The 27,845-nt window shown below is 37.5% G+C and overlaps 1 protein-coding gene across 3 annotated transcripts; it reads right to left on the minus strand.

Annotated features, from left to right (window-relative positions):
* Positions 1 to 1,786: 1,786 nt before the first annotated feature.
* Positions 1,787 to 27,569, minus strand: C2H4orf17 (chromosome 2 C4orf17 homolog). Of its 3 annotated transcripts, XM_072940060.1 has the most exons (11): positions 27,438 to 27,569; positions 26,888 to 26,939; positions 26,727 to 26,788; positions 20,927 to 21,143; positions 17,962 to 18,171; positions 15,640 to 15,704; positions 8,787 to 8,930; positions 6,331 to 6,412; positions 4,768 to 4,957; positions 3,647 to 3,690; positions 1,787 to 2,166 (listed from the first exon to the last, which is right to left on the minus strand). In XM_072940060.1, the coding sequence occupies exons 4-11, from the start codon at positions 21,057 to 21,059 to the stop codon at positions 1,964 to 1,966; spliced, it is 1,071 nt and encodes a 356-aa protein (XP_072796161.1). In that variant the 5' UTR covers positions 21,060 to 21,143; positions 26,727 to 26,788; positions 26,888 to 26,939; positions 27,438 to 27,569; the 3' UTR covers positions 1,787 to 1,963. The 3 variants fall into 3 exon arrangements, with proteins under 3 accessions (XP_072796161.1, XP_072796171.1, XP_072796166.1); XM_072940070.1 differs by lacking the exons at positions 26,727 to 26,788; positions 26,888 to 26,939; positions 27,438 to 27,569 and adding an exon at positions 26,399 to 26,628; XM_072940065.1 differs by lacking the exons at positions 26,727 to 26,788; positions 26,888 to 26,939; positions 27,438 to 27,569 and adding an exon at positions 23,557 to 23,610.
* Between the last annotated feature and the right edge of the window lie 276 nt (positions 27,570 to 27,845).

Consider the following 27,845-nt stretch of genomic DNA (forward strand, 5'->3'; position numbering starts at 1 on the left):
AATTTTATTAAGTTTCCAAGGAAAAGGAGTCTACAATGCTGTTGCAGCCTCTCCCTGACAGGAAAAAGATAGGGAGAAAGATTTGATGTGAATTTTATGAAGTGAGTATGGTCTTGATACATATCAGTAGTGCCTAGTGGTTAAGCAAATAGATTCCAGCTACACTTTAAACCAGTCACTAAACTTTTGAGTCAGTCAGCTTCCACCAAAATCCAGTTTTCCTTTCCCTAGACTATAGTTGTGGCCACAATATGATTCCTACTTAATAATTTTATCAGCCCCCTTTTAGCTAGTCTAGTTCTCAACCATGGAATGTGACTAGAAGTGATATTTCCCATTTCAGGGCCATTTTAAGCAGATGTACCCCCCTTGTGGAAGGCAGAAGAATGTCCCCTCAAAGATCCTAATCCCTGGAATCTGTAATGTTACATGGTAAAGGGAAATTAAATTGCTAATCGTTGGACCTTAAGATAATCTTTGATAACCTAAACAGCAGACAGGCCCTTTGTAATCACTGGGTCCTTAATATTGGAAGAGGGGGACAGAAGAGTCAGTGTAAGTGATGTGATGTGAGGAAAACTCAACTAGCCATTGCTGGCTTTAAAGATAGAAGGGAGTCATGAGCCAAGAATTGAGGGTAAACTCTCTTGGAAGTTGGAAAAGGCAAGGAAACAGATTCTCCCCTAAACCCTCCAAAAGGAAGGGAGCCCTGCCACCACCCTGATTTTAGCCCAATGAGATCCATTTCAGACCTTGGCCCCAGAATTGTAAGAGTTTAAATTTGTGTTGGTTTAAGCCACTAAGTTTGTGGCAATTTATTACAGCAGCTGTAGGAAGTTAAAACTTTCTACCACTCTCTTTGTCCTTTTGCCAGCATGATGAAGTTGCTAATGAAACCATAGGTGATGGTTGAACCACAAGATGGAAGGATCCTGGGCCTCTGAATCACCAGGTAAAATGAAGTCATCTGCTGATTGAAAATACACACTTTTGACTCTTACATGAGAAATAAACCTCTGTTGTATTTGAATGATGATATCTGTTACAACTGTTTTGTCTCATCCCAATGAGCACAACTCTCTGTGCCTCAGTTTTCTTATTTTAGAAAAAAGTGAGGATAACTCAAATTGTTACTGTGAAGATTAAATAAGTTACTATATCTAAAGTATTTAGAATGACTCCTGACACACAGTGTGGTATAAATGTTATCATTAAGATCGTATGTGATCATATGCGTACACACATGTACACACAAAATGTATCTGTTTTGACCATCAGTGCAAAAATATTCTAAATAAAAGAGTGGCTAATTGGTGGATAAATTCAGCAATACACTGAAAGAATAATAGTATGGCCCAAGAGTGGTTTATTCAAAATACAAAAGTTCAATATTAGGAAGTGTGTTAACATCATTCACAGTGAGCAGTGAATGGAAACTGGCTTCTTTCTGGCTCATAAGTTAGGAATCATTTTTATATCTCTTCTTTTTGGGGAGAGGTGAGAATTCTTCTAATAGTCCAACAACACTGAAAAACTGTAGATTGCAGAAAGTAGCTCAGATGTTAAAACTCAGATGTTTGTTTATTGTTGTTGTTGTTTATTTTCTATTAGAGTTTGGGGTAGGTGTTGAATTAAAACTGCCTAATTCTGATTATGGATGATTTTTCTAGTATCAGAGCCTAATGCTTACATACTAATATTAATAGTGCAAGACTAGTGCAAAATGTAGTATGTAAATAAACATACTTCTTTTTACACATAGCATTAAATTAATTATAAATAGAAATGTTGTCTCCATTAATTTTTATTTAGTAGCATTATAACAGGTGCTTTGAAATTTACATGTGCCACAAAATAGAGGAGCTATTGATTCCTCCATTCTAAAAAGATTTTTTAATAATTTGATGTTGCAACAAAGTGAAATATCTCATATTTGTGAAAGAATTAGCTCAGTCTAGAATTTCTACCTTTGGTGTGTTACAGGATAAAATGCTCTTTGGGGAGAGAGACTGTATCCTTGTTGTATATTCCTTGCTGACATTGCTTTCGTTGACATGCTCTCCTGAGTTTTAGGCCTGGGAGGAGACTTTGGTTTGCTGAAATATTCTGCAACTGGTATTTTCATTTCATTTCTTCTCATAAACAATGGAGGGTTGTGCTCAGCCTCTGAAATAGAAAAAGTCTTAGTAAGACCATAGTTGAGACATCAAATATAGTAGCTCCTGCCATGTTTTAGCAGCAAATGACATACAGATAAGTCTATGAAGTTTAGGTGAATCAGATGCACCAAAAATTTGTAAAATAATTTATTCTCATCTTTCTATCTGCTCATCTCTAATGAGTTATTTATTCTATAACATGCAGGATATACTCTTTTAGTCTTAGAATGAAGTATAATTTTGGAAGGAATGATTTAGAACTGGTGGTGGACAAAGGTGGTGGGTCATTCAGAGAAAGGAGAAGGACCTATGGTCCTGATACATAAAAAAGAAAGTAGACAAGAGGTTAAAACAGTTGTACTCATAAGACCTTGCCAAGCCCTGCATGGTTACACCCAAGCAGAAATAAGGATTTGGGGTGATGCGGATACAACACTGGAGACAAAGGGGTATGGTTTGGGGATTTTTATACAAATATCTAGGCTGGATAAAATATATCTGAGGCCTATGGGTAAGACATAAACTTGAGTAATAGAAGCAATCACTGTCATGATTTTGTGGCCTGAGGGTGAAGCGTTTGTTAGGAGACGTCAGATACAATAGACCATGCTTGGGGTGTCAGAGTAAGGGAGTATTTTCTAACTCCTTAACTGTACTTATTTCAGAGCTAGAGATAGGCAGATAGAGGCTCTTTCAGGTTTGGTTAACCCCAGCGGAAACTGCTGGGGTCTAGAGTGACCTCAAGGACCTCTGACTGATTGCTGTATCTATCATTCCTGGTATAAGGGGAACCTGCAGAAATGGTAAGAGAGACTTCCGTTCGAGGCTTGTAGGCATACTTCATAGTTGTTGCACTGTAGCCATTGTTGCTGTGTTTGTTTTAAAGTAAGGAGCTGCCAAACCCACGGGTGTTTCAGTTGGACTATTCTGGACCAAACTAGGACTTGCCACAATTCTTGATGTTTCTTGGTCCAAATTGCAGCTGGGGCTGGACTTCTGATGGGGACACAAACTGCCATTTACTCTGTTGTATCTCAGCTGTGTCACGAGCATCTGCTTATAGATGATTATCAAAATTTTACTGGTTTTTTTTCTGGTTGACTTTGTTGCAAGTGAAAATCATTTAGCTTAATGACAGTTAAGTTGCAAAGAACCAAAACTCTGAAATCACTGTCCTTCTGTTAAGTCCATGGAGGGCTTCCCCTGTCACTGGATTGGCATGACCAAAGCTAGGGCTCCTGCTGTCCTGCTGTCTTGCCCTCAAAGGGAGGAATGAGACGCTTCGCCTTTCAGAACAAAGTCAGGTACTGGGCAGGTTTATCTCTGTGAGAAACTCGGCAGATGCTGTCCCTTAAGGGTAGCTGGAAATTAGTGTAATACATATACCGCCTTTAAAACCATAGATCCTTAACCTCTGTATCTCTGACAGTTAGATACTTACTGATTTCCTTATACCAACTCAGTAATTATCACAAACTGTACTTAACCTTTTGGTATTTCCTTATTTCCTTCAGATCCTTGGCTTGCCACTCTAAATCAATTGGAGAAAGAGAAAATGAAATTCACAGATACAAACAAGTATTTTCTATAGACTGCACTCATCAATAAGCTAAGTGTGTATATATACATATATATATATATATATATATATATATATATATGTATCTTAAACAAGTATCCCAATTCTTTTTTATTTTTTGATGCAGACAGTATTAAATGTACTTTTCAGTGAAAAATTCTTCTGACTTTGAGTAAATATTGGAACAGTACCTCAAATGTTACTCACTAAGGTAGAGAAACTGACCCTATCTCCCAGTTTCCAATTTTATGGAAACTTCAAGGGAGAGACAGATTGCAATGTAAAATTCTCCCCTGTCTTAATGCTTTTTACAGTGACATGTTATGTGTTTGTGAATATTTATTTTTTCTGTTTTTAAGATTTACCCAACTTTTAATTTTAAAGCAACAAGATTTTCTCTCCCAGCTTAAATAACATCTTACCACATTCTTTGACCATGATGTTATACATAAATATGTATTTTCTTCTGTCATTGAAATTACAAGGCTTAAGAAAAATTTCTACTGAAATAATTTCCAATTTCCTTAATAGTTGTTTTTTCCTCTGGCAGCCCCCAGGCATATGTCAGAGAAAATTAAGTGAAGCAGTATATTTTAATCTTGGATTGTTCTAGACAAAAAATGTGATACCCTTGTGATAAGCATTTAACAATATACAATAGCAGTGCAACTTTGGTTTCCTTTATTGCTTCTGTTTTTAAATAACTAAAAACCACTATAGTTGCTTAGATTTCTGGGTGACTACGCTTGCTTTGCCCTGAGTAGAAAGGGAAGTTTTCTCAAAAAGATAGGTTGTTGGGTAAGGAAAACATAGCCTCTGCCAAAACGCTCTGAACAATAGGATTTAGAATGGGTTCTCATATTACATTTATGAAAATGAAAGAAAACAAATACACATTCCTGTCATTTACTGAATAAAGAAGATACTTAAAAATCTCAGCCATTTTCGTGTTTTGAAAGATAACCAGAAAGGAATTCAAAGTTTTTATGAACCCCATGCCCCACAGGTTGGCCCATTAGGCCTCATTACCTGCTCAGTTGATGTCTTTCCGTAGATCTGGGTAGCACTTTTGATCTTGCTGGTGAATTTGGGGGCGATTTGACTTTCTGTGGCCTCCCAGTCTCTGCTGCTGGTTCTGCTGAGGTGCTTCTTCTGAGGTGAGTTAACAAGTTTATCTGAGCCAGCTCAGCATGAATCAAAGCTGAGACCCACTCCTTTTCTGATTTAAAAAAAAAGAAGGGGCCATGAAGGTTATAATTATCACATTAGCAGGAAACACAGGATTAGTTCTTTGACCCAGCTCTCCAGCGTTGAAAGGTGGTCTGTTTCGGGGGTAGGCCCCTATGTGTGAGTCAGAGGTTCACATCAACCTAGTTTTTGTTGACCTGTGATACTGTAGAGTGCTCAGAGTAGTCAGCTCACTGGGGTCCTTGTCCCTGAACGGCAGTGGAACAGAGTTTAAATACTGAGTACAAAACCCAGCCTTACAGGCCACTGCCAAATTTAAAAAAATAATAATAATGATGTCTATATAAAATATTAAGTATAATATCTCATTAAAATAAAAACTAATAGTTAAATAACATTTATAAGCATCTCTACAAAGATATATATACCAAAGTATTACTAAAATGATGTCTGTAATAATTTTATTATTTTTCCTCTTTTTTTTTTTTCTGGTTCATCTGTTTTTCATCCAACAATAAGCACTCAATACTTGTGTAAATTTTTAAAAGTTGCATTCTTAAAAAGTGGGGAAAAAAAGAATAACTAAAAACTCCTGACCCCCAAATACTTCTCAATTGCCTGCCAAGTAATCTTGAATTCTTGAGGTAAGGTGCTATCTCCAAAATGCTCCCCATTTCAAAACATTAGTCTGTCCCTAACACATTGGTATTTCCTAACTTTGATTCGTGCAGCGATTTTCAAAGAGAGGTCCCCAAACCAGCCCTTCCAACGTCACCTGGGAACTTGTTAGAAATGCCAGCTCTCAGGCCCCGTCCACCTCAGAAGCCTGTCTCAGTCTGAGACCAGCTGGATTTGAGGATAGCTGCTCTGTGCTATTTATGGTTATCCTACTTGGGACTGGAATATGTCCTCATGGAAACGCAGGCACCAGGAAGGGCCTAAAGGAGGCTGGGAGATGACTGACTTGGCGGTTTTGGTGAGGAATTGGCAGAGCTGTTAGAGTCTGGAACTTGGAAGGCTGTGCTACTGCCATCCACACCAAAGGAGGGCAACAGGCTGTGTTCAGGGTTCAGAGCAGGCCAGGAGACATGCTCAGGGAGGGCCTGGGCGTGTGGACTCAGGAAGAGACGCGCAAACCAGGTCTGGACACAAGTGTTCCACATCGCCCAAAGAAGTTCAGCATGGAGCATACCAAAGTTTGGGTCACTGCAAGACCAGCTTGCGTACAGCTGGATACATAGGACTCTGATACTGAAACACTAGGGAAGTAATATTGCAACACTATCTTTGCAAATCCAAGATAAAAAGCTTCAGATACTGGTACATTCCTAGTTTCTGACAAAAAAAAAAAAAAGAAAAGAAAAGAAAAAACTGAGCTCAGTGCTTACAAATGCTTAATCTCACCTTTGGAACTTGCATGAAGCAGCCACTGTAGAACTTCTGCCAGAGAATCAGTCTGTAAAATGTTACAGAGCTTTTCCAGAATCTAACAGAGAATATTAGAGTTACACAGTAATCAAGGTTTATAAGGTTTGCTTTACTTTCTCCACAGTCTCATCTTCCCAACTGTCACTGTACACAATGCTCAAGTCAATTGGGGTTTTAGCTCAGGAGCCAGATTTCAATTAGGGAAAAAACATCTTCAATACAAGTACAGTTGACCCTTGAGAAGGCCAGGGTTAGGGGTGCCAACCCTCTAAGAAGTTAAAAATCCAAGTATAACTTATAGTCAGCCCTCTGCATAGGTGGTTGGTCCCTCTGTACTCACAGTTCCACATCCATAGATTCACCAGCCATGGATCGGGCGGTATCGTAGTATTTACTATTGAAAAATGCACGTGTAAGTGGACCTGCACAGTTCAAACTCGTCTTGTTCCAGGGTCAACTGCAATAATTTAGGTTAGGCGATGCCGTTTTCTCTTATTTTGTCTGTTCAGTTCCGACATCTTCTAGAGGAGCAATTCACTTTTTTTTTCTCTTTTGTCTATTTGTATAGTTGTTTACAGTTGGAGGCTAAGTCTTGAACCTAATCTATCATTTTGGAAGCAGAATACCTTGCCTGCAATTCTGTTTCCCCTTCCCAAATGAACTCTGTATTGGATCTAGAGTGATTTTTCCAAAGTACAACTCTGACCATGTGTTCTTGTACTTATAAAGTAATTCAGCCCTTGGGATGAAATCTGAACACCTCAATACAGCTTATAAAGTACTTTACTATCTGGTCTCTGCTTAAGTCTTCAGCCCCATCTTTGGCAGATTTCTCCCGGCACCCTCTGCATCAGCCATATTAATTGCTTTTGTTCCTTGAATAACCAGTGCTCTCACCTCTTTCTTAGCCTTTAGATACGAAGGTCTCTTGCCTGAGAATGACCTCTTCCATACTTTTCTTCACTTTCTAATTGTATCTTAAACATTTTTTTAGATTCCTTGCTCCTTGAAGACTCTCTTAGCTCCAAATCGACTTCTATATGTTCTTACAAAGTTTGTACAGTCCCTCTCACAAGCTATGTAAATGAAGGAACCCACTGTATTCCCAAACTCCAGTATTTTGTCATTTGACACTAAATATTTATAGAATCAATGAATGTGTTTGGCAGACTCTTGGTGTCAATAGTAAAGAGACTATTATTTCTATAAATTGAAGATCTTTGGGAGGAAGGCCAAAACAAAATGCTAACAGACGCAGAATTCTGTTTTTCTTTTCCTTTAAAGTAGTAACTCCTTCTTACACACCTACCCCTACACCAACATTTCTTGATCTCACAACCCATAAAGAGTTACCAGCCTAGATAGTAGGAAATTGGAAAGTATTTTAGATTTTTTTTGTAGGAGGCATGAGAGGATGAAGTACTACCACCAAAATGAGTACTATTTTTAGGACCCATGTATACAAGCCAAAAAATCTTGATATGACCTGTTTTCTCACCTTGTTCCCTCTCCTTTCATTTATTTAACAACTATTTGATGAAATGCCATGTTGTGCAGGCCAGTTAATATTTTTCAAGCAAAGTGATGAATGCTGAGGAATTAGTTGTGAACAAGGCAGATAAGATCCCTTCCTTCAAAAAGTTTACATTTTAGTGGATTTTATATCAATTGATGGCCAGTTTAGTCAATACCTGTAAGGTGGAAGATACTTTTGAGAGGAAAGCTTCTCAACAGAAGCCTACAAGGCCAGTTCTGTGGGATCATGCTGGTCTATTGGTGTGCTCAAGGAAGCAAGACAGCCTTACTAAAACTGCACTCAGCCTGTTACGTAGCTAAGAGTCTATGTGGATAGCTGATTTTCTAAAGTTCTACTTTGATCTTGGTAGCACTTTTCTATTTATTTATTCAACATTCAATAAACACTTATTTAAAAATTACTAATTGTCTAGCACTTATCTAGGCATGAAAGATAAAGCAGTAACCAAGACAGACAAGTATATAAGTTTATAACCCCAAGCAGAAAAATTTTGAGAAAACAGTTGTCTACAGTTAAGAAGGAGAGACGAGTGTTAATTGATGGAATCTCTGCCTTAAAACATGTGAAGGAGATGTACAGATAATGGAAAGAAGTTGGGGGTAAGGCCGTTCAAGCATTAGGAAGGCATAAGAAGACATAAGGCCGAGTTTGTTTGGCAAACACTGAGCTTTCCATTATGTCTAAACCAAAGACTGTGTTTCTGTAAGAATGACAGGATTCCGGGGAGAATCTGCAAGTGAAAAATAGAAGCAGACCTTGGATTTCAGGCTAAGTAGTTTTAAATCAATTCAGTTGTCAGTGGGAACCATTAGAGAGTTTTAAGGATACTAGTGATGTGGTTTTTTGTGTATGCATGCTGTTCCCAAGTTACGGATTTAATAAACCTGCCTCTTACTTTGATTTCCTGATCCAGATAGTTTGGTATGCAGACAGTGCTCTCTTTGACATCAGTCTTGGCACTTATCACCTCTGAAGAACAAGAGCCAGCAGAAGAGCATGCCTTTGGTGGTGACGGTGAGTTTTTTACCTTAATTTCTTCCTAAATCAAAGGTCAAAGGTATAATACAATCAATATGTACTTGCATCCATTTATATTTTCTATGAAAATTGAATGTAAAGTGAATGAGAAAGTTCATAGCTAATTGAGAGACATACATGAAAATAAAAAGAGGTTAGTTTTAATCCTCCATTAAAAATCTAATTATCAAATATTTGCATTTAGAGACATAACAAATAGTGATACATTATTTACTTTTTATGAAACCATTTTAAACTCTTGGTTAAACATTCAGGTAATAATTTTTTAATATTTAATGTGAAACCATTATTTATCTTGCTGCTCCTGATAGCAACCAACTCATGATACATGGGATTTTCTGTTGAGTTGGGGAGATTTCTGTTTTATGGCTGGGAAAAGTCAGCTGAGAAGTTTCATGCTATCTGTGAAGAGACTACATGGTGTGAACTGCAGCTTCCTGACTCTGCTCAATGCCAGCTGAGAGCTGGAGAATTGGAGCAGTAAACTAAATTACTTCCCTTGACTAGCTGGAAAAGGAAATAGGCCATTTTCTTGTTCTGGGAGGTAAATATACTTTTTGCAATTAAAAAAAAAAATCTGTGTCTATTCCAAGAAAGGCTTTTTAATTTTCATAAGTGAGTGATATTTTAAGATACATAAGCTGATGGCTGAATGTGTCAACAACCGGGACTGTGGTGATTAGAACTGATAGAACAAAAAGTTGAAAATAAAGCTATCTTGTACATAGATGCACTCCTCTGTTAAGGTTTATTATGTAGAATTCTTGTTTTGGGGAATAGCTATTATATATATACACACACACAGTCACACATACATATGTGTAAATGGTATATATATACACACGTATTTACTTACATGCATACATATATGTGTGTATATTTACATATATATTCCATATGTAACATAGGAATTAATAGATCAAAAAGTGAAGCGGAAATGAAACACTTGAGGTTATAGGATGTATAGTAGCCAGTTTTGCCCTGAGATCACTGTCTTACCCTAGAGAATGAAAACTTTCCTTTTTACAGCCTTAAAGTTTCTGAAAGACAGGACTCAAGGCTCAGGACCCAAATAAAGGCCAACAAAGGGCTACATCCCTCAAGGTGAAGGTGACCTAGAAGTCCAAAATCCTTGAAGAAATATAGCCTGAGATCAAAGTTTGAACTTGGGTAAGTTGATCTAGGTTGGCAGGGCCTCTGGGTTCCTACAGAAACAAGCACCAGTTATCTGGAAGAAAATCCATTTATCATGAGCTTCAGATTCCTATAAATGATTTTTCATACATAATGTCCAGGAATTAAGTCATGAATCAAACAAAAAATTATAATGTGAATTAGAAAAAAGATTGACTTAATCCTAATAAAAATGTTACATAGCAAAAATTATGAAAGCAGCTAAAGCAATCCTCAGAGGGGGGTTTGTAGCTTTAAATATATATGTTACAAAGATAAAAGAAGTTAGAAAAAGAACAATAAAATACAAAGTGTGAATGGAAAGAGAAAAAAGATAAATAAATCAACAAAATAGAAACATGCAACACAGAGGATCAAAAAAACCCCACAAAAATTAGTTATTTGATATACTAATAAAATTGAAACTGATCAGACACAAGCTAACAAAACTGATACGTAAAAGGGTACATCTTACAGATTCTGTGGATATTATGTATAATATGATCCATAAGTTTTAATATTTAAACAAAATGAATAATTTTTAGAAAAAGAATATATTACCAAAATCATTTCAGGAAGAAATAGACACCTAACAGGCAGGATAACAGAACAGGAGGCTGTGGAACTCATCTCCCCCTACAAACACATCAGAAATACAATCTACATGTGGAACAATCCTCACTGAAAACTAACTGGAAACTGACAGAAAGACTCCTGTCTAATCAAGGCTGTGAGAAAGATCCACGGGGTTAATGGGGGAGGGTATAGCTCAGTGGTAGAGCGCGTGCTTAGCATGCACGAGGTCCTGGGTTCAACCCCTCAGTGCCTCCAAATAAATAAATAAATGAAACAAACCTAATTACCTACCCCCTCCCCCACCAAAAAATAGAAAGCTCCACAGAGAATAGGGTAGGAAGGGAAGAGAAGTGACCTGTGCCGCAGGGAGGGACTCAGAAGTAAAGGGAGAATCCACAGGGTGAGATTCACCCTGAGGAGTAAGTGGTTCAATGCACTTGCTGAGCATCCTGGCCCTCAGGTCCTGCACGGGGAAGATGAGCCCCCTTGGTGGGGTGGAGGACCGCTGGACCTAGCAGGAGGGCTACAGAAAGCCTTGACTCTGCCCTGAACTCTGGACTCTGCTCGTGAGGAGCCCACATATACTGGCTTGTCCCTGAGGCAGCTCAGTGAGGAAGGATTAAAGACTGCCCCAGTGGCTGCCCGGTTCCTGCCACAACCCCAACGTGTGCCGCAGCCTGAGCCAAGTGAACGTTTCAGCCCTGCTTACTTCACCTTCACGGATCCCCACTGGAGCGAGGGCTGCCACAGCTGGGGAGATAGCTTGACTGTGAAACGCAGAGGTGACTCAGATCTGGGGTAGCTTCTGGGTGGGGTGGGGGGGGTGGCCGTTATTGGTGCTACTCAGGCAGTGCATCAGAAGCAGCCTGGAACTCTGATAGCAGCCAGTCCATCACAGCCTGCTCCTGATACATACTGAGAGCCCACACGGGCCCCACCTGCCCTGCACTGTGGCTGCACACAGGGTCAGGGCAGTAGAGGCTGGGAGGAGTGATCGGCTGTGACGGACAAAGAGGACTTGAACTCTGGGCTGCATCTGAGCAGGGTGAGGGCAACAACTACTGTTGCCCACACAGGTGGCACATCAGAGCCAGTTTGGATTCTGTCTGTGGCTAACCTGCCACAGCCCATGCCCCATCATGAGCCTGCAAGTCCCCCTCTTCCTTCAGCACAGCTTCCCTCTGGGGCAAGGGTCCCAGTGCTGGGAGAAGGGGAAGCACACTTAAAGGGAATAGCCACCTCAGACCTGACCCTCAGAGCTGCTGCTCCAGCAGCTTTGGGATCCGACCCCACCACCATTAGGGTGGTGATGGCCGCTGAGCAGAGAGGAGCCCCACCTCACATGTGGCTCAAACCTTAGCCCCTCCATCTCCATCCCCATCTCCTACCAAGGTGACAGCTGCCAGTACCTTCTGAGGAAAGACGTGACTTATATCCACATCAAATCTAGCCCTTCAACAACAAAAAAATCTAGCTCTTCAACCAAAGGCACTGGGCATAAGCAGTCTGTATAGAGGTGTTCCTGCATATGGACACCCCTTCAAGACTGCAGTTGGTAACTGTTTCACCTTAATTTATAGAGACAGAGAAAATTAAATAAAATGAAAGGCAGAAGACCTACTCTCATTGAAAGAGCAAGAGAAAACCCCCGAAAAAATAATGACACAGAGATAGTCTATCAAACAATGAGTTCAAAAAGTTGGTAATAAAAATGCCTTTAGAATCACTAGAGTAGCAGATACCTGATGCCCTGTAGAGGGAACTGGTCTTTCTTGGGCCCAAGGCTCCATTACCTAATTCTGCTGTATACTCAAAGAAGTTAATGAAACTCCCACCAAGATTGTCATAACCTCCTTCACTGCTGGATTGAATTTCACATTTCCCTGGCTAACTTTAAATCATTTAATCTTGTCCCATTTGACTCTGAAACCACTACTATGTATAAAACAGATAAGCAACAAGGATATATTGTACAGCACAGGGATTATAGCCATTATTTCATAATAACTTCCAATAGAGTTTAATTTATAAAAATACTGAATCACTAAGCTGTACCCCTGAAACTAATATAATATTGTAAATCAACTATACTTTAATTTAAAAAAGAAAAATAGAAAACCTGAACAGTTCTATTGATGAAACAGATTTCAAAGCAAAGAATGTTATCAGGGTTGAAGATAGTAAATTTATGATGATAATAGGGTCATTTCATCAAGAGGACAAAGCAAATAGGTATTCTAATAAAAGAGCTTCAAAACATGATTAAAACCTGATAGAAATGAAAAGAGAAATATAGAAATCCACAATTATAGTCAGATTTCAACCCCTTTCTCTCAATAACTGATAGAAAAAGTAGGCAGCAAATTAGTAAGGCTATAGAAGACTTGAATAACAGTATTAACCAACTTGACCTAATTGATATTTAGATTATTCTCCCCAGAAAACCAGAGTGAACATTCTTTTACAGACACATGGAGAATTTAATAAGGTCAGCGATATTCTGGGCCATGTAACAAGTCACAATAAATTTTGAAAGTCTCAGAGTAAACAAAGTATGTTTTCTGACCACAATGGAGTTAAATTGGAAATCAGTCACATAAAGATAGCATTAAAATCCTCAAATATTTGGAAATTATATAACATAATTTTAAGTAACCCATGTGGTCAAAGAAGAAATTTTAAATGAAATTAGGAAATATTTTGAACAGAATGAAAAGGAAAACTCAACATAGTAAAATTTGGGGGATGCAGCCTAAACAGTGTTTATACAAAACTTATGATAAATGCTTATATGAGAAGGGAAAAATGTCTCAAGTCAGTGACCTAAGTTTTCATCTTATATAAAGTCATGAACCAAAGTCAGTGAAATGGACGCAGAAAATCAAAACAATAAAGATCATTGATGAAATGAAAAGCTGATTCTTTAAGAATCAATGAAACTAATAAACCTCTAGCTAGACACATCAGGGAAAAAAACAGGCATAAATTACCAATGTCAGGAATGAGAGACAGAACATCTCTACAGGTCATGTAATCATTTAAAGGATATTTTATGAATGACTTTATATCGGCAAATTCAATGACAGATGAATGGACAAATTTTTTGAAAAACAAACTACCAAACTCACTAAAGAAGAAACAGATAACCTATAGCCTATATCTGTGAAAATAAGAAACTGAATTTGCAGTTAAAAACCTTGATTCAAAGAAAACACCAGATTCAGATGGCTTCACTAAAGAATTCTACTAAACTTTTAAATAAGAAACAATACCAATTGTACATAAAATTTCCCAGAATATTAAAAAGAAGTTCCCAACTTATTTTATGAAGCAAGTATTTTACTGATACCAAAACCAGGAAAGACATTGCAAATAAACTACAAATATTTCTTATGAACATAGACACAAAAATGCTAAACAATGTTTTATGAAATTAAATTAAATATAGAAAAAGAAAACATATGACCAGGTGGAGTTTTTTCCCAGCACTGCAAAATTAGTTTAACCTTTGGAAGTTAACCAATACAATTCACTGTATTAACAGACTAAAAAGGAAAAATAATATGATCACTTCAAACAGATGCAAAAAAGCATATGGCAAAATCCTACCCCCATTTCAGATAAAAATTCTCAGAACACTAGGAGTAGAAAGGAACTTCCTCAGCCATATAAAGAGCATCTGTGAATAACATAACATAACATCATAATGGTGAAAGTCTGAACGCATTCCCCCTATGATTAGGCACAAGGCAAGGATGTCTGCCATCATGACTTTTATTCACCATTGTGCTAGAGGTTAGCCATTGCAGTAAGGCACAATAGAGAGAAACAGCATGTGAATTTGAAACTATAATAGAAAATTTTTTAATTTGGGCTTCATCAAAATTACAAATTTTGGTTCTTCAAAAGACACTATTACAAAAAATAATAATAATAAGCCTCAAGCTGGAAGAAAACATTTGCAAAATGTGTATGTGACAAAAGGATTATATGTAGAATACGTAAATAACCTCTCAACTTAATAATAAAAAGACCAACAACCTAATTTTAATATTTGAACTTACGCTTTTCATAACAAGATATATAGATGGCAAGTAAGAACATGAAAAGATGTCACTGGTCATTGGGGAAATGCAAATTAAAACCACAATGTGATACCAATACATAACCACTAGATTAGCTAAAATTTAAAATGCTGACCAGACTTAAGTTTGGCAAGAGATGCAGAAGAGTAAACTCTCATACATGGCAGGTGGGAATGTAAAATCGTACAGCCATTTTGGAAAACTCTGGCAGTTTCTTAACAACTTAAACAAACACCTATTACAAGACCCAGTCATGCCACTCCAGCATATTCACCCAAGAGAAAAGAAAACATATACCCATACAAACACTTGTACACAAATGTTCATATCAGCTTTGTTCAAAATTGGAAACAAGCTAAATGTCTATCAATAGATGAACATGTAAATAAATTGTGGGATACCAATAAAATTAAATACTATCAGCAATAAAAAAGGAGTGAAGTAATGATACACATAACAACATGGATGAATATTAAAATCATTATGCTGAGCTAAAGGAACCAGGTTTTAAAAAAGAGAGTTCACTATAAGTTTCGTTTACATAAAATCCTAAAAATTGCTTGCTAATCTTTGGTGACAGCAGATAAATGTTTGCGTGTGGGAGGACCAGGGTCATGAGAAAAATTCAGGGAGTAATAGGCATGTTCATTCTCTTGATTTCAGTCGTGGCTTCCCTGGTGTGGATGTACATTTGTCAAAAACGCATCAAACTGTACACTTTAAATATATGCATTTTATAGCATATTAAGTTATACTTAAATAAAGCTGTAAAAAATAATTGTGAAAGGTGCCTTTCCAGGAAGATATGTGAAGAAAAGGAGAGGAAATGACAGAAGTCAAAACTAACTAGGTAGCTGTAAATAGTTGTTTCTTTACCTTCCAAAGTCCTAAGGGATTCTCACTGGAAGTTCTGAAGCACTCTTTGATTTTTCGACAGGGCTCTGAAATGAGAGTGAGGAAAAACATACTTATATCAAACTGAAGAAAAACTTCTTTCACATGACATATACATCATATGCTGAGATAGATGAGAGTTTATCTGAATTTCATTTAAGGTCAACTCGGGCATACATTTATAAATATTAGAAAACTGGCAGGTAGAATTGTCCTATGATAACATGATAAAAGCATATTTATATTACAAAACTATTTCTATGCCCAGGAAGGTGATTAAAAGAAACACTATAAGAGCTTCCTTGATCTGGGTAAACTGATTTTTTTAAGTGCATATTTCAGTTTAAGAGGAGATATGGGCTGAGTTAAAATTACATCCTTTATTTTACTTATTTCATCTGTCTTTCAATCCTACCCATTTCACACAGTCATCATACTAAATCCCCTGAATTACCCTAAACTACCTGAATATTTGCTTAACTTTCCTTTGCATTAATTTAAAGATATAGTCTGTGTAAGCGATGCTGTATTGTTGTTTTTTTACTGAAGCCATAGTTAACACAACAATTTGTTAAAAGATGAAAAGATTTTATATGTATCCCCAGTAGTAACTGAGTTCATTAGTTTTAGCTGAAGAAAGATTTTTTTTTAAATTTGGAAAGCTAGCTCTCTCCAAGTAGTGAGAAGAAAGTTATGAATGCTGAGTCTACTCAGTGTTCATCTGTGGCAAACGGAAACCACTCTAGCTATTTTAAGCAAAAATGTCAATAATGCAGGGAATTAGGTGTTTGTAATATCATTGGAAGGACTGGAGCAATGAACTCTGGTCTTGACCTTCACAAATCACTTCAAGAACAACACCGTGCACCTGTCCCACCAAGAGGGGCACAGCCTTTATCCCAGCTCAGGAGGCATGGCTATGTCAACTGCTGTCACAAAATCCATGAGGCTAAATCTTAGGCCCTGGACCACTGCTGCAGTCAGAAAGCCACCACATCTGCTGACTTGCCTTTTGACATCTGTAAATCCAGAATCTGAACCCTGGGATGTTGCATTAGGAAACCCCTGTCTCCAGTCATGCTTGGTAGCGGACAGCAACCAAAAAGATGCCTTCAGCCCCGCCCACATCTGCAATACAAATCTTACCAGGTGGCACCATCTAATTCTCATCAAGGGACCCCTGCAAATGTAATTTTTAAAGTTTCTAGGTTTTACAGTATAAGAAGGGACAGCAGAAAGAAGGTGAACAGGTGGGCTTTAGTTCTTCATGGCTAGTGGAAAGGAGGGAAGAGGGTGAAGGAAGTGAACAAGTGTGGAGACTTTAGGATGGAATTACATAGTAAGTACTCTATGAATGATCCCTTTTATCATTATTTTTTGGGAAATATATATATACTTTACCACATTATACCAAAATAATTTTCATGTGCCCTGAAACTTAGTAAGAGTTTATAATTATATAAGGCAGGAGAAAGAGAACTAGACACAATTTCTACCAATCAGAATTACTTTTATTGTACTGTGCCTTTTAGATTTTGCCGTACTGTGCTTTTTTCTTACTAGTTTAAGTTGTACAACATAATGATATGTATGTGATCACATGTATATTGCAAAATGATTATCACAGTTTACTTCGCATTCATCACCACACATCGTTGCCCTTTTTTACTTGATGTGAAATTTTAAGATCTACTCTCATAACTTTCAAATATATAATACAGTATTATTAACTACAGTCATCATGCTGTACATTTGGTTAATCCCTTTTAATTTAATTTAATAAATATTAATTAATTGAATTGAATTGTTTGCTAAAGACCAAGCATTGGGCTGGGACCCGAGGAGATACCAAAAGTTGCAAAAATACACAAAGTAGTAACACTGGGCCCTGACCTTAAGGAGGTGACCATCCCATGGGGAAGAGGTAAACATGCAATTCCATCCTTATTACGTTTCCCTGACTCACTTTGTGTCTGCAGTAGTTTCTCCACCACTATTGGCTAATACTCATTTTTGGTACCCGTTAGCTACTTTGTAGAGATTAGAGACTAGAACCATAACAAATTTGTCTTGGGCACAATTAACAATAACAATGATAATTTTAAGTAATATTTATTAACATTATTGAACTACTGGATTGAGATTAGATGAATAAAAAAATTTTATAATGAATAACCTGTTTCACAGTGAGGAAATTTCATGACTGTTTAAAAATGACTGCAGCTATATGAACAAGATTTTTTTTCCCTTCTGATAATTTGCAGGAGGCCTCAGGAAAGATTTCGTGAGTGGAGAGGGACTCACCAGAATGAGGCCGTGGGGGCTCTCTGAGCCTGTTTGGGGCTGGTGAGGCTCCTCTAACGGGGCTGTCCAGGGCTGCGGTGCTGGGTGGGTAACTGCATTTGGCATACTGTATCTCGTCCTTCTCTGAGTGGTTGAACTGGCCGGCACTCCACAATGTTCTGAATGAGTCCTCATCATCATTCACGGTACAGATTGGAATGTTATTCAAACCTAGGTGAATAAGATCAAAAGAACAAACGACCAGGTTAGATTTTGGCAGGTTTACTTTGAATGATCAGCAATTTCTCAACCAGATATTATGAAATGTACATAAGATGTCAGGCTTCAAATTGTTATGAACCAGTGCTAGGTGGACATTCTTTGAAAGTCAGTGTAGCAAATGATGTTTGCAACATACTCTTCCTTACAATGTCCTCCCATCTTGTTAGCTTTGGGAAGCAGGCCCACATCTTTGATCTTGGTCTGGGAGTCCAGCGGAGTAGATGTGCTTCTCTCCCAGACAGACCTTTCGTTTCCCAAGTCTTGACGATGACAAAGAGGGATTACAGTAGCCCTCTTCACGAATACCAGATTTAGACTTCTGAAAGCACCCAGAATGTCCCAGTGTAACAAATCCTAAAAGACGTATACTGGCTCTTCTTTTGTCCTGACAGAAGGCAAAAAGCTGTTGGCGCTAAGGATAGGAGGCAGGATAAGGGAGATTGTGTGGGAAGGAAGGAAGGAAAACGTGGTATAAAGGAACTCCCTTCCTCACGTCAGAGCTTTCTGGGTTCATTCACTCTCCTATAATAGCTGTTTGCTTTTGGCTCAAATACTGAATTACAGACAGGCCCTCTTTTCAGTATCAACGTTGTGTCACGTCGAATCAGACAGCTTAGGAAATGGGCACGTGCAGGGCCCTGCTCTGTTAATCAGTGAATTATGAGAGGTAGTAATAGATGGCTACTTTGTCTCCCAAGAAGTCGCACAGGAAGCGTCTGGAGTGTTTTGCATATTTGCTCATTCTTCCAAATCTCCTCCTAGTACTGTCAGTTCACCCCCTTCTTATCCATCTGCTTAAATGACATCAAAAATGTCTTTGCTGACAACCCTGCCTGCAAAGCATCCCATCAGGCTCTGTCCCCTGTGCTCTTGTACTCTGCCCACAGCATCTGCTTGCACACTGCTGGGCTGAGCAGCGCTAGAATGTCAGCTTCACGAAAGCACGGAGCTGTCTCTTGTTTGCTGCTCTATTCCCAGTGTCTAGAAGAGTCCCTGGCACAAAGTTGGTGCTCTGTGGTTCTTTGTTAAATAGATGAATAACACAGCCAAATATAAATCTTTAATTTAGTCTAATACTTAGAACTTTACTGATAGTAACTGGTACCAAATAGAAATGAGGAAAAAAAATTGAAGACTGCATCACGTCTTATCATTTTATGTTAAGCACCTGGGTGAGTGATTGGCCCATGCACATAGTGAAAAGTTGCCTACCAAATATAATAAATAAAATATCAACCCAGAGACAAACCAATGGAAAAGTCCTATTTTCTCTGCTACTTCCTTTAATTAGTAAAAATGTGTGTTATGTATGTGCGCGTGTGTGTGTGTGTCTGTGTGGGTGGGAGGGCTTTTATTCCCCTTCATTTCTACTTTTGTTTTCAGCTTTGTTTTACTCATCCACATATTTCCTTTTCCAGTGGAAAAATATATTTAACAACATATACATGTAAATATATCATATTGGACATAAGTAATAAAGAATTCATATTCCATCTATACAAGAGTTAGGAAAGAACTCTATAAAAATATGCCAAGGGTCAAATGAAATGGCATTAAAGTGGTTTCAGAGTCAAATGGGACAACATTAAATGATTTAAAGTTAGCCAGGGAAATGGGACATTCAGTCCAGCAGTGAAGGAGGTTAGAGACAATCTTGGCGAGAGTTTCATTAACTTCTTTGAATATGCAGGAACCTTGGGCCCCAGAAAGACCAGCTCCCTCTACAGGGCATCAGGTATCTGTTACTCTAGTGATTCTAAAGGACCCACCTTGTGGGCGAGGGTCAGGTGAAGATGAAAATCTCACATCCTTGCTAATTCTCTGATAGGCAACCTCAGTTTGATGAGAAAGTAACTTTATTACTAATGTTACTAAGTTGGTAAACAGTAAGAAAGTGTTTTAAATGATGTGGTTTCTATGTTTATAAATTTGATTTATTTAATCTACAGTAGTTATCTACAGTTTGGCAAAAATTTGCTTGTTAAGGATGTGAAATATTTCAAAGGAAATTAGATATATTCAATGAGTAGTTGACATTTAAAGCTTTTAAAGGGTATTTATTAACTAAGCTTGTAACGGGGAAAATGACCAAGGACTTCGCTGTGAAGGGATTTGAACATTTACTGCAGAATCATTGGGGAAAAAATGCTGTAAAGGAGAAGCCATGGGGATAGGAAAAAATATAGTACTATATGGTGTGACAGAAACTAAATTTTAAAATGTGAAAGACAGCAAGGTAAGAGAGAAGGAAAGAAGGAGGGAGAGATGAAAGCAGGAAGGAAGGAAGGGAGGGAGAGAGAAAGGGAGGGGAGAAAGAAAGGATTGAGAGAAAAAAATGCATAAAATATGTGCTTCTCCAGGGCTGTTATTTAGCATGGAGATGCTAGCATGACTGTATAGTTTGTTAAAAATTGAAATAACTTTCCCTCCACTTGGTCAGCTGCTGCCCTGAGCTTCCTGAGTGGCCCCTTTGGCACCTCTCCAGGTCCCCTTCCTATCACTCAAGTAAACCAAGGCTTAAGGCTGGCACAGAGGGTGTCTGCAGGCCTCTGCTCTAGCTCCAGTGCTGGTCCCCGTAGTCAGTGCCTGGGCCTCACCAGCGGTTAAATATTTTGAATAATAACCCTGTGTTTATCCACCATAAGCATCAGGTAGCCCAAATATATAGGAGAGAGAGACATCCTAGAACCCTGAGTCACCTTACCTTTGATGTGGCAGACCCTTCTGGGATGAGGGGTGTGCCTGACTAGAAAACAGCTTCCATTTCTCGCTGAAATATGGCTACCTTTGCTCTCAAACTGAGGAGCAGACACCGGGGACTTCAGGCTCATGTTCATGGAGTGCTGGTTCCCCCCTCCACTGTTGCCACAAAAGGCCTTGGAGTCTCCCTTATTAACCTCACTTCCGGGCGTGCTCAGACCCTGAAATCACAGAAGGACAGTAGTGCTGACAAGGGGTTCTAGGCATTTTCTCACACATCTAACACTTCTCCACCTTCTTTGCACGGAGTTGTCACTCATGTCAAAGCAGTGTGAGGCTCTTATTTTAAGACCAAATATTTTGAGAACATTGAAATCAAAATAAGCATGAGGGGGAAAGAAAAAAGTTTTCCCTGGAAAAATCAAAGCATTTGTGAGAAACTTAAAATACATTCTACACTTAATTACATTAAAGTCACTGTTGGCTTACCAACATAAAAATATATAACATGGTTATCAATTTTGATAAAGGAAGTTAAAGTAACAGCTTTAAAATGCAGCACCTACAAACATGCTTTACATTAATTTAACTGTAAATAAGGACCTTTCATACTGTACTAAAAAATTTAAGAAAACCAACATCTTAAATTTGTATCTTCTAAGAGGATGGTAAAACCTGAAGGAGAAGAAAAATCCAGTAGCAAAAGAATGATACTACATCTATAGATGATAAACTGGAGAACCTCTGGCATGTTGTTATTTATAACATTCAGTAACATTTAATGATTTTCTCTCAATCACTCAGCAATCATTTATTAGACACCTACAGTGTCATAGGCCTAAAGGATAAAAGATAAAGTTATGTCCCTTAGGGAATTCTCAATCATGTGGAAAAGAAAATATATGGATTAGGAACATAGGAAAGAGTTTAATTTTCTTGAAGGTGATACACTAGTCTTGAAATTTTAGAAGCTTGTTGTATATATTCTATCTTACACGGAAGTCTTATGTATCATAGTATTAGAAAATACACATTTTATTTCTATAGCAAAGAGTTTTTCTGGTTAGAATAATTTGCAGTGTCAAAATACATCCATATTTCTAGAAATCGATCTCAAGATTTTCTTGAGGCCAATATTTTTAGTTCATTGACTTTTTTAAGAGAATCTGTGTTCAAGTTTTTCTTGGTATACAGTGAGTATATGGCATATAAATTACCAGCTATAAATTAGGTTGCCACAAAACATCTGAGTTTTGTAAATTCTAAAATTATTCTAGGCTGAATAAAATACGTTCAAATATTTTAAATTCAGAAAATACTATTATCTAACAATAAAAAAGTACGTTTTCTTATTGCCCCTTATACATAGTGAGGAGTTAGTTCCAGCTTCTTTGTGTAACTCAAACCTTAGACTTACTCATTCTACTTTCTGAGTAGGGCCTTTTGTAAGTTCAAGTCAGTAAATTCATTTTTTACCTGTGCTGGGGCAAAAGGGTACAGTAGACAATTTAGGAGGTGGAAAGGACACTGAACTGGAATTTTAAAATGGAATTTATGGCCCTAGCTTTGCCATTAATGAGCAAAGTGACCACAGATGGATTGTTTTATTTTCCTAGATTTTTATTTACTCGTCTGAATGAAACCTGATGGAATTGACTTAGATGTAGCTGGGATACTCAGCTATTCTACTCTGTGGTCTTCTCCACACCAATTCTCTTAGGTTAATTCCCTAATTTTTTTAGGGAATTTGAAAATACCTTAAATTCTGGTATAAAAGGTCAAAAAGCAAACAATGCAGAGAATTCTTCTTCCCTCTGTGAAAATCGCAGTGCCTCCAGGAAGTCAGAAACTCATCTTGCTCTTGTATTTTAAAAGGGGCTATAGTGCTTACTCTTGGATTATAGAAAATTTAATAATCTGATGTTACGGCTTTTATGTTACTGTTGGAAGTTCCGATGCTAAAAGAATAAAGCCAATATATAAATATTTTATCCACATCTTTCATTAACAATTCTATCAGATCTAAAATATACTTTATGTACTATTAAGAATCTGATCTAGACTTAAATTTTCAGAAATGAAGTAAATGAATGACTCAGGACAAAGTTGTGCTTTGAATTGTTCCAGCAAGTGATCTAATGACAAAAATAAAATTATCTCTAACCTGCAGAAAAGCAAAACTATGTTTTGCTCTGTTAAAGACACTATTAAAAAAGTGAAGAGACAGGCTACCAACTGGGAGGAAATATTTGCAAAACACATATCTGATAAAACACTTGTATCCAAAATATACAAAGAACAAATTGAAACTCAACAGTAAGAAAACAAACAGCCCAATTAAAAACTGGGCGAAAGATCTGAATGCCTCATCAAAGATGATTATCAGATAACAAATAAGCATGCACATGAAAAGATACTCAACATCATTTGTCATTAGGGAATTGTATATTGAAATAATGCAATACTGCTACACACCTATTAGAAAGGCTAAAATCCAAAACATTGACAACACCACACGCTGGCAAGAATATGGAGCAACAGGACCTCTCATTCCTTGCTGGTGGGAATGCAAAATGGTACAGCCATTGTGGAAGACAGTTTGGCAGTTTCTTACAGAGCTAGATATATTCTTACCGTATGATCCAGCAGTAACACTCCAGGTGCCCACCCAAAAGAGCTGAAAGCTTACGTCCACACAGAAACCTACAAATGAATGTTTATTCATAATTGCCAAAAATTGGAAGTAAAGTATCCTTTAATAGGAATGGATAAATAAACTGTAGTGCATCCATATAATGGAATACTACACAGTGCCAAAAAGAAATGGGCATTCAAACCATGAAAAGACATGGAGGAAACTTAAATACATGTTACTAAGTGAGAGGGGTCACTCTTTCATTTGAAAAGGCTACATACTGTCTAATTCCAAATATATGACATTCTAGAAAAAAGCCAAACTATGGAGATAGTAAAAAAAAAAAAAAAGATCAGCGGTTGCCAAGGGTTCCAGAGGGGAAGTCAGGGAGGAATGAGAGTGAAGCTAACCTATGCTATACTGGTGTATACTGTCATAATAGATTCATGGCATTATGCATTTCATCAAAACCCATCGAACTGTATAATGCAGAGTGAACTCTGATGTAAACTATGGTCTTTAGTTAATAATAATGTACAATATTGGTTTATCAATTGTAACAAGTGTATCACACTAATGCAAAATGTTAATAATAGGTGAAACTGGGCAGAGGGGATATGGAACTCCCTGCACTTTCTGATCAGTTCTACTGTAAGCTCAAAAACCACTCTAAAAAAATAATCTACTCATTTGAAAAATTCTCCCTCTTGCCTATTTTGACTTTGACACGCTTTAATTGACTAATAATTCATTGCCTGATGATATTAATGGATAGCTTTCCAAAGTTTATGCATTGATTCGGAATAATATTTCTCTATTAAGATTTCTCTTTATAATAAGCATTGATTTTGGACTGTAACTTTTTAAGACATAAACTCAGAAGAAATGAAAAGAATCATTCATTCTCATGCAAAAAGGTGGATTTTTTTCTACAAAAGACAGGAGAAATATGAGAAGAACATATTATTAAAATAAGGAATTAATAGAAGTGGAGACCCAGGAAATATGTAACTTACTTATTGATGAATAAATACTATCTTTGTTAAAGAACGAGAAATCTCATTGATTTTGTAATGAAGTGACTAAAAATTTTCCTAAACCAGTATTGGGGAAATCCATCAATGCAAAACTTGTCAAATATATATGATGGATTTTGTAGACTAAATCAGTTATAGTTACTTCTACAAATTTGCCAATGGATTATTTACTAAGGACTGAATATGGTCTTGTGATAAACAGTAGGCCTATTTTAAAAACAAACAAAAATCTAAAACAGCATAAGGAAAACGCAGAATACACACTTATTTCCAGTATTTTAGCTTAATAGGTATTTGCTAAAGAATAGGGAGCAGCAGTTCACAGCCTGTTTTCCCCATCATGATGCACATAACAGACGATGTTCATGTGGAAGACGCATTCCCAGCACATGTTCAGATCTTAAAGACTGAATCCCAAAATTGTGGGGAAGCAAAGTACCAAAAAAAAGTTTCAATCACCGTTAACTACAGTGTGTCGGTAACAGCTGTATAAACGGGTTCTAACTCCAGTCTTTCCGATCAGGTAAGCACATGGCATTACAACAAAATGCCAGTGATAGTGTTAGAGAACTCACAATCTTTGTATTAATTCTTTTTAAAAAACTAAACAGTTGGCAAATATGAACATTGTAGTTATTATTAGTAAATATCCTGGGTCTTGCCTCACTGCCTGTTTGTTGCAAAACCTAGACTGAGACCTGACTTAGAGGATACACCCAAAAGATTTGCTGAATGAAAGTAGCCACATTCTGTTTATAATTCTACTTTAATTGTGATGCTAACACTGTGCTTTCACCCTGAGGAGAAAGAGAAAAACCTGCGTAGAGTTAACTCTGTGGGAAAAGCCAATTAAAATTATCATTCACCTTTCAGAGAATTGTGTAAGTACTTCTGAGAACAGTATTTCCTTTTCTAAATCCTCTTGCATCTATTGATTTATTAGTAAATTGTTGAACTTTATTTAGACCACGTGACAAAAAAATCCTCAAAATCAGCGGTTTTAAAAACATTATTAATCGATCTAGTCCTGGCCACTGTTACTTAGAATATACCATGGAAATCTGTATTAAATATTAATATTCTTAGTCCAAAACAACACATGTGCCAAATGTCTGCCTACAGAAGGAGAACACAGTGTGTGATCAATGAGCCGCTGACAGTCACTATGAATTCCTAGGGATGTAAAGACCATTATTTAGGTGAGGACTGCTGGACCGCTCTGCATTTGCAGAGCCCCTAGCCTAGGGTACGTACCACTCAGGTCTGCCCGTGGCTCCCTCCCTCACTTCATTCATTGCTCTGTCCAAACAAGACTTTCTCCAAAAGACTCCCTTACCCTTCTCCAAGGTAATTTCCACCATCACTCCCAGCCTCGTTCACTGTCCCTCAAACCCCCTTAAGCTGTCTTCTTGTCTTCATAACACATAATGTGTGTCACTCTTCGACATTTTTTTTTACATTTCTGTATTTATTTTCTGCTTCTCTTCAACAGGACATAATAATCAAGCAGGCAGTGATCTAGTCCAGTTTTCCACCTGTGTACTCCCAGTACCTGTCACAGTTTATGCTCTATAAGTATTTATTAAATGAAGGTAAATATTTCCACAAATTAAATGTCTTTATCCCACAAACTCAGCACATTTTATTTGTATGATCTCCTCAAAGATAGGTGGTTTACTTTAGAAGATAATGCCCATTTCCTCAAAACCAATTAATTGGCTTTTACATGAACTTGACTGAGGTCCATTAACTATCATATTTAAAATTTTAGAAAATTACTTTAATGATGAATTTAAAATTATACCTGAGGACAGTTTTAAAAGGTGATCTGGTTGACAGGAACTCAAGGCTGTTGATACCCTACAAGCCTTATAAGGGGTCTGTCATTGATCTCCTTAAATCTTTGCACTGGAGCTGGGAATTTTTAATTGGCACAGACAGTCTACTGTTTAATGCTTCCAAAAGAATGTAACTTGTCTCCCTCCAGTTTCTCCTACTCTGGCTCGAAGGAGCCTGTGTGGCTCCCTGGTTGTTAAGATACACTACACAGCCTAGCAACATGGTAACATTCCTTAGGGAAATCTGTGTTCCAGAACCTCTCCACCTGCCATTCTTCTCAGAGCTTCACTTACCCACAGCTTGACAAAACCACGTGGCCGCCGTGACTTTTCTCAGTTTGGAATGTAAACTAGAGCTGAATCAAATATAAAAGAAAAAGAAGAGAGAGATAAAAAGAGGAATTTCAATCATATTGATAAGCCTCTGCAAAATTTTGTTCAAAGATTACACACACCATGTAGATGTAATCAAATCAGGATGTCCACACTGATGATTCGTTCCACAACCTTGAAAAAAATTGAAATTTTAATTAAAAGTCATAAAGAAACATTAAGTAATACAGTTAAAGAAATAAAATTTTGTGTGAAACGTGAAAATGGACTCTCATACATAGTAATTCCATATGTGCACACACACACATGTGCGTGTACATATATGTTGCTGTCAACCATCAGGATTATATATGCTAGTGCTTCCCAATAATTTTCTTTTCAGACCACACATGACTTAATTTCTGAATTACAGTCTCTCTGTGCTAATTTCTGAAAAACAAATACTAATTTAAAACAATTCAAGGTTAGAATCTAATCTATTTTCTTGACTGGCCTCAAGAATTAAAGGCTCACCATCTCCCCATGTCTATAACTCATTCAAACTTATGAATTTTATAGGAGATTTAAAGGATTTTCTAATGTAATTTTTGCATTTTGGGATTTTCATCCTATACTTTGTATCAGTTAGGAGTTGGCTTTCTACAGCCAATAGAAAGATTATTTCTCCCTCACATGAAAGGATTCAGCAGTCCAGGGTTGGTGTAGAAGTTCCGTAGTGTCATGGACTCAGGCTTGTTCCACATTTTAGGTCCATCTTCCTTGATGTGTGGCTTCTCTTCTGGAGATTAACTCTTACCCAAGATGGTTCCTGAAGTTCCAGCCACCCAAATGGCTACTGGCATCAAATCAATAGTCCAGGCAGAAAACAAGAGGAAAGAGGGTAAGAGCAAACAAGGACACATGCTAGCCACATGCTTCCTGTGTCTACCAGGTCTTTCCATGGGTCCCAGGCAATAATCTGGATGCACCGATCACTTGTAGCTGCACAGAAAATGTAGCTTCTTCACAGAGCACATTTCCACCCCTTTCTAAAATAGGGGCTCAGAAAACATTTATTAGGTTATAAGCAGATGTCTCTAC

The sequence above is a fragment of the Vicugna pacos genome, chromosome 2, assembly GCF_048564905.1.
Source record: "Vicugna pacos chromosome 2, VicPac4, whole genome shotgun sequence".
Classification (NCBI taxonomy): domain Eukaryota; kingdom Metazoa; phylum Chordata; class Mammalia; order Artiodactyla; family Camelidae; genus Vicugna; species Vicugna pacos.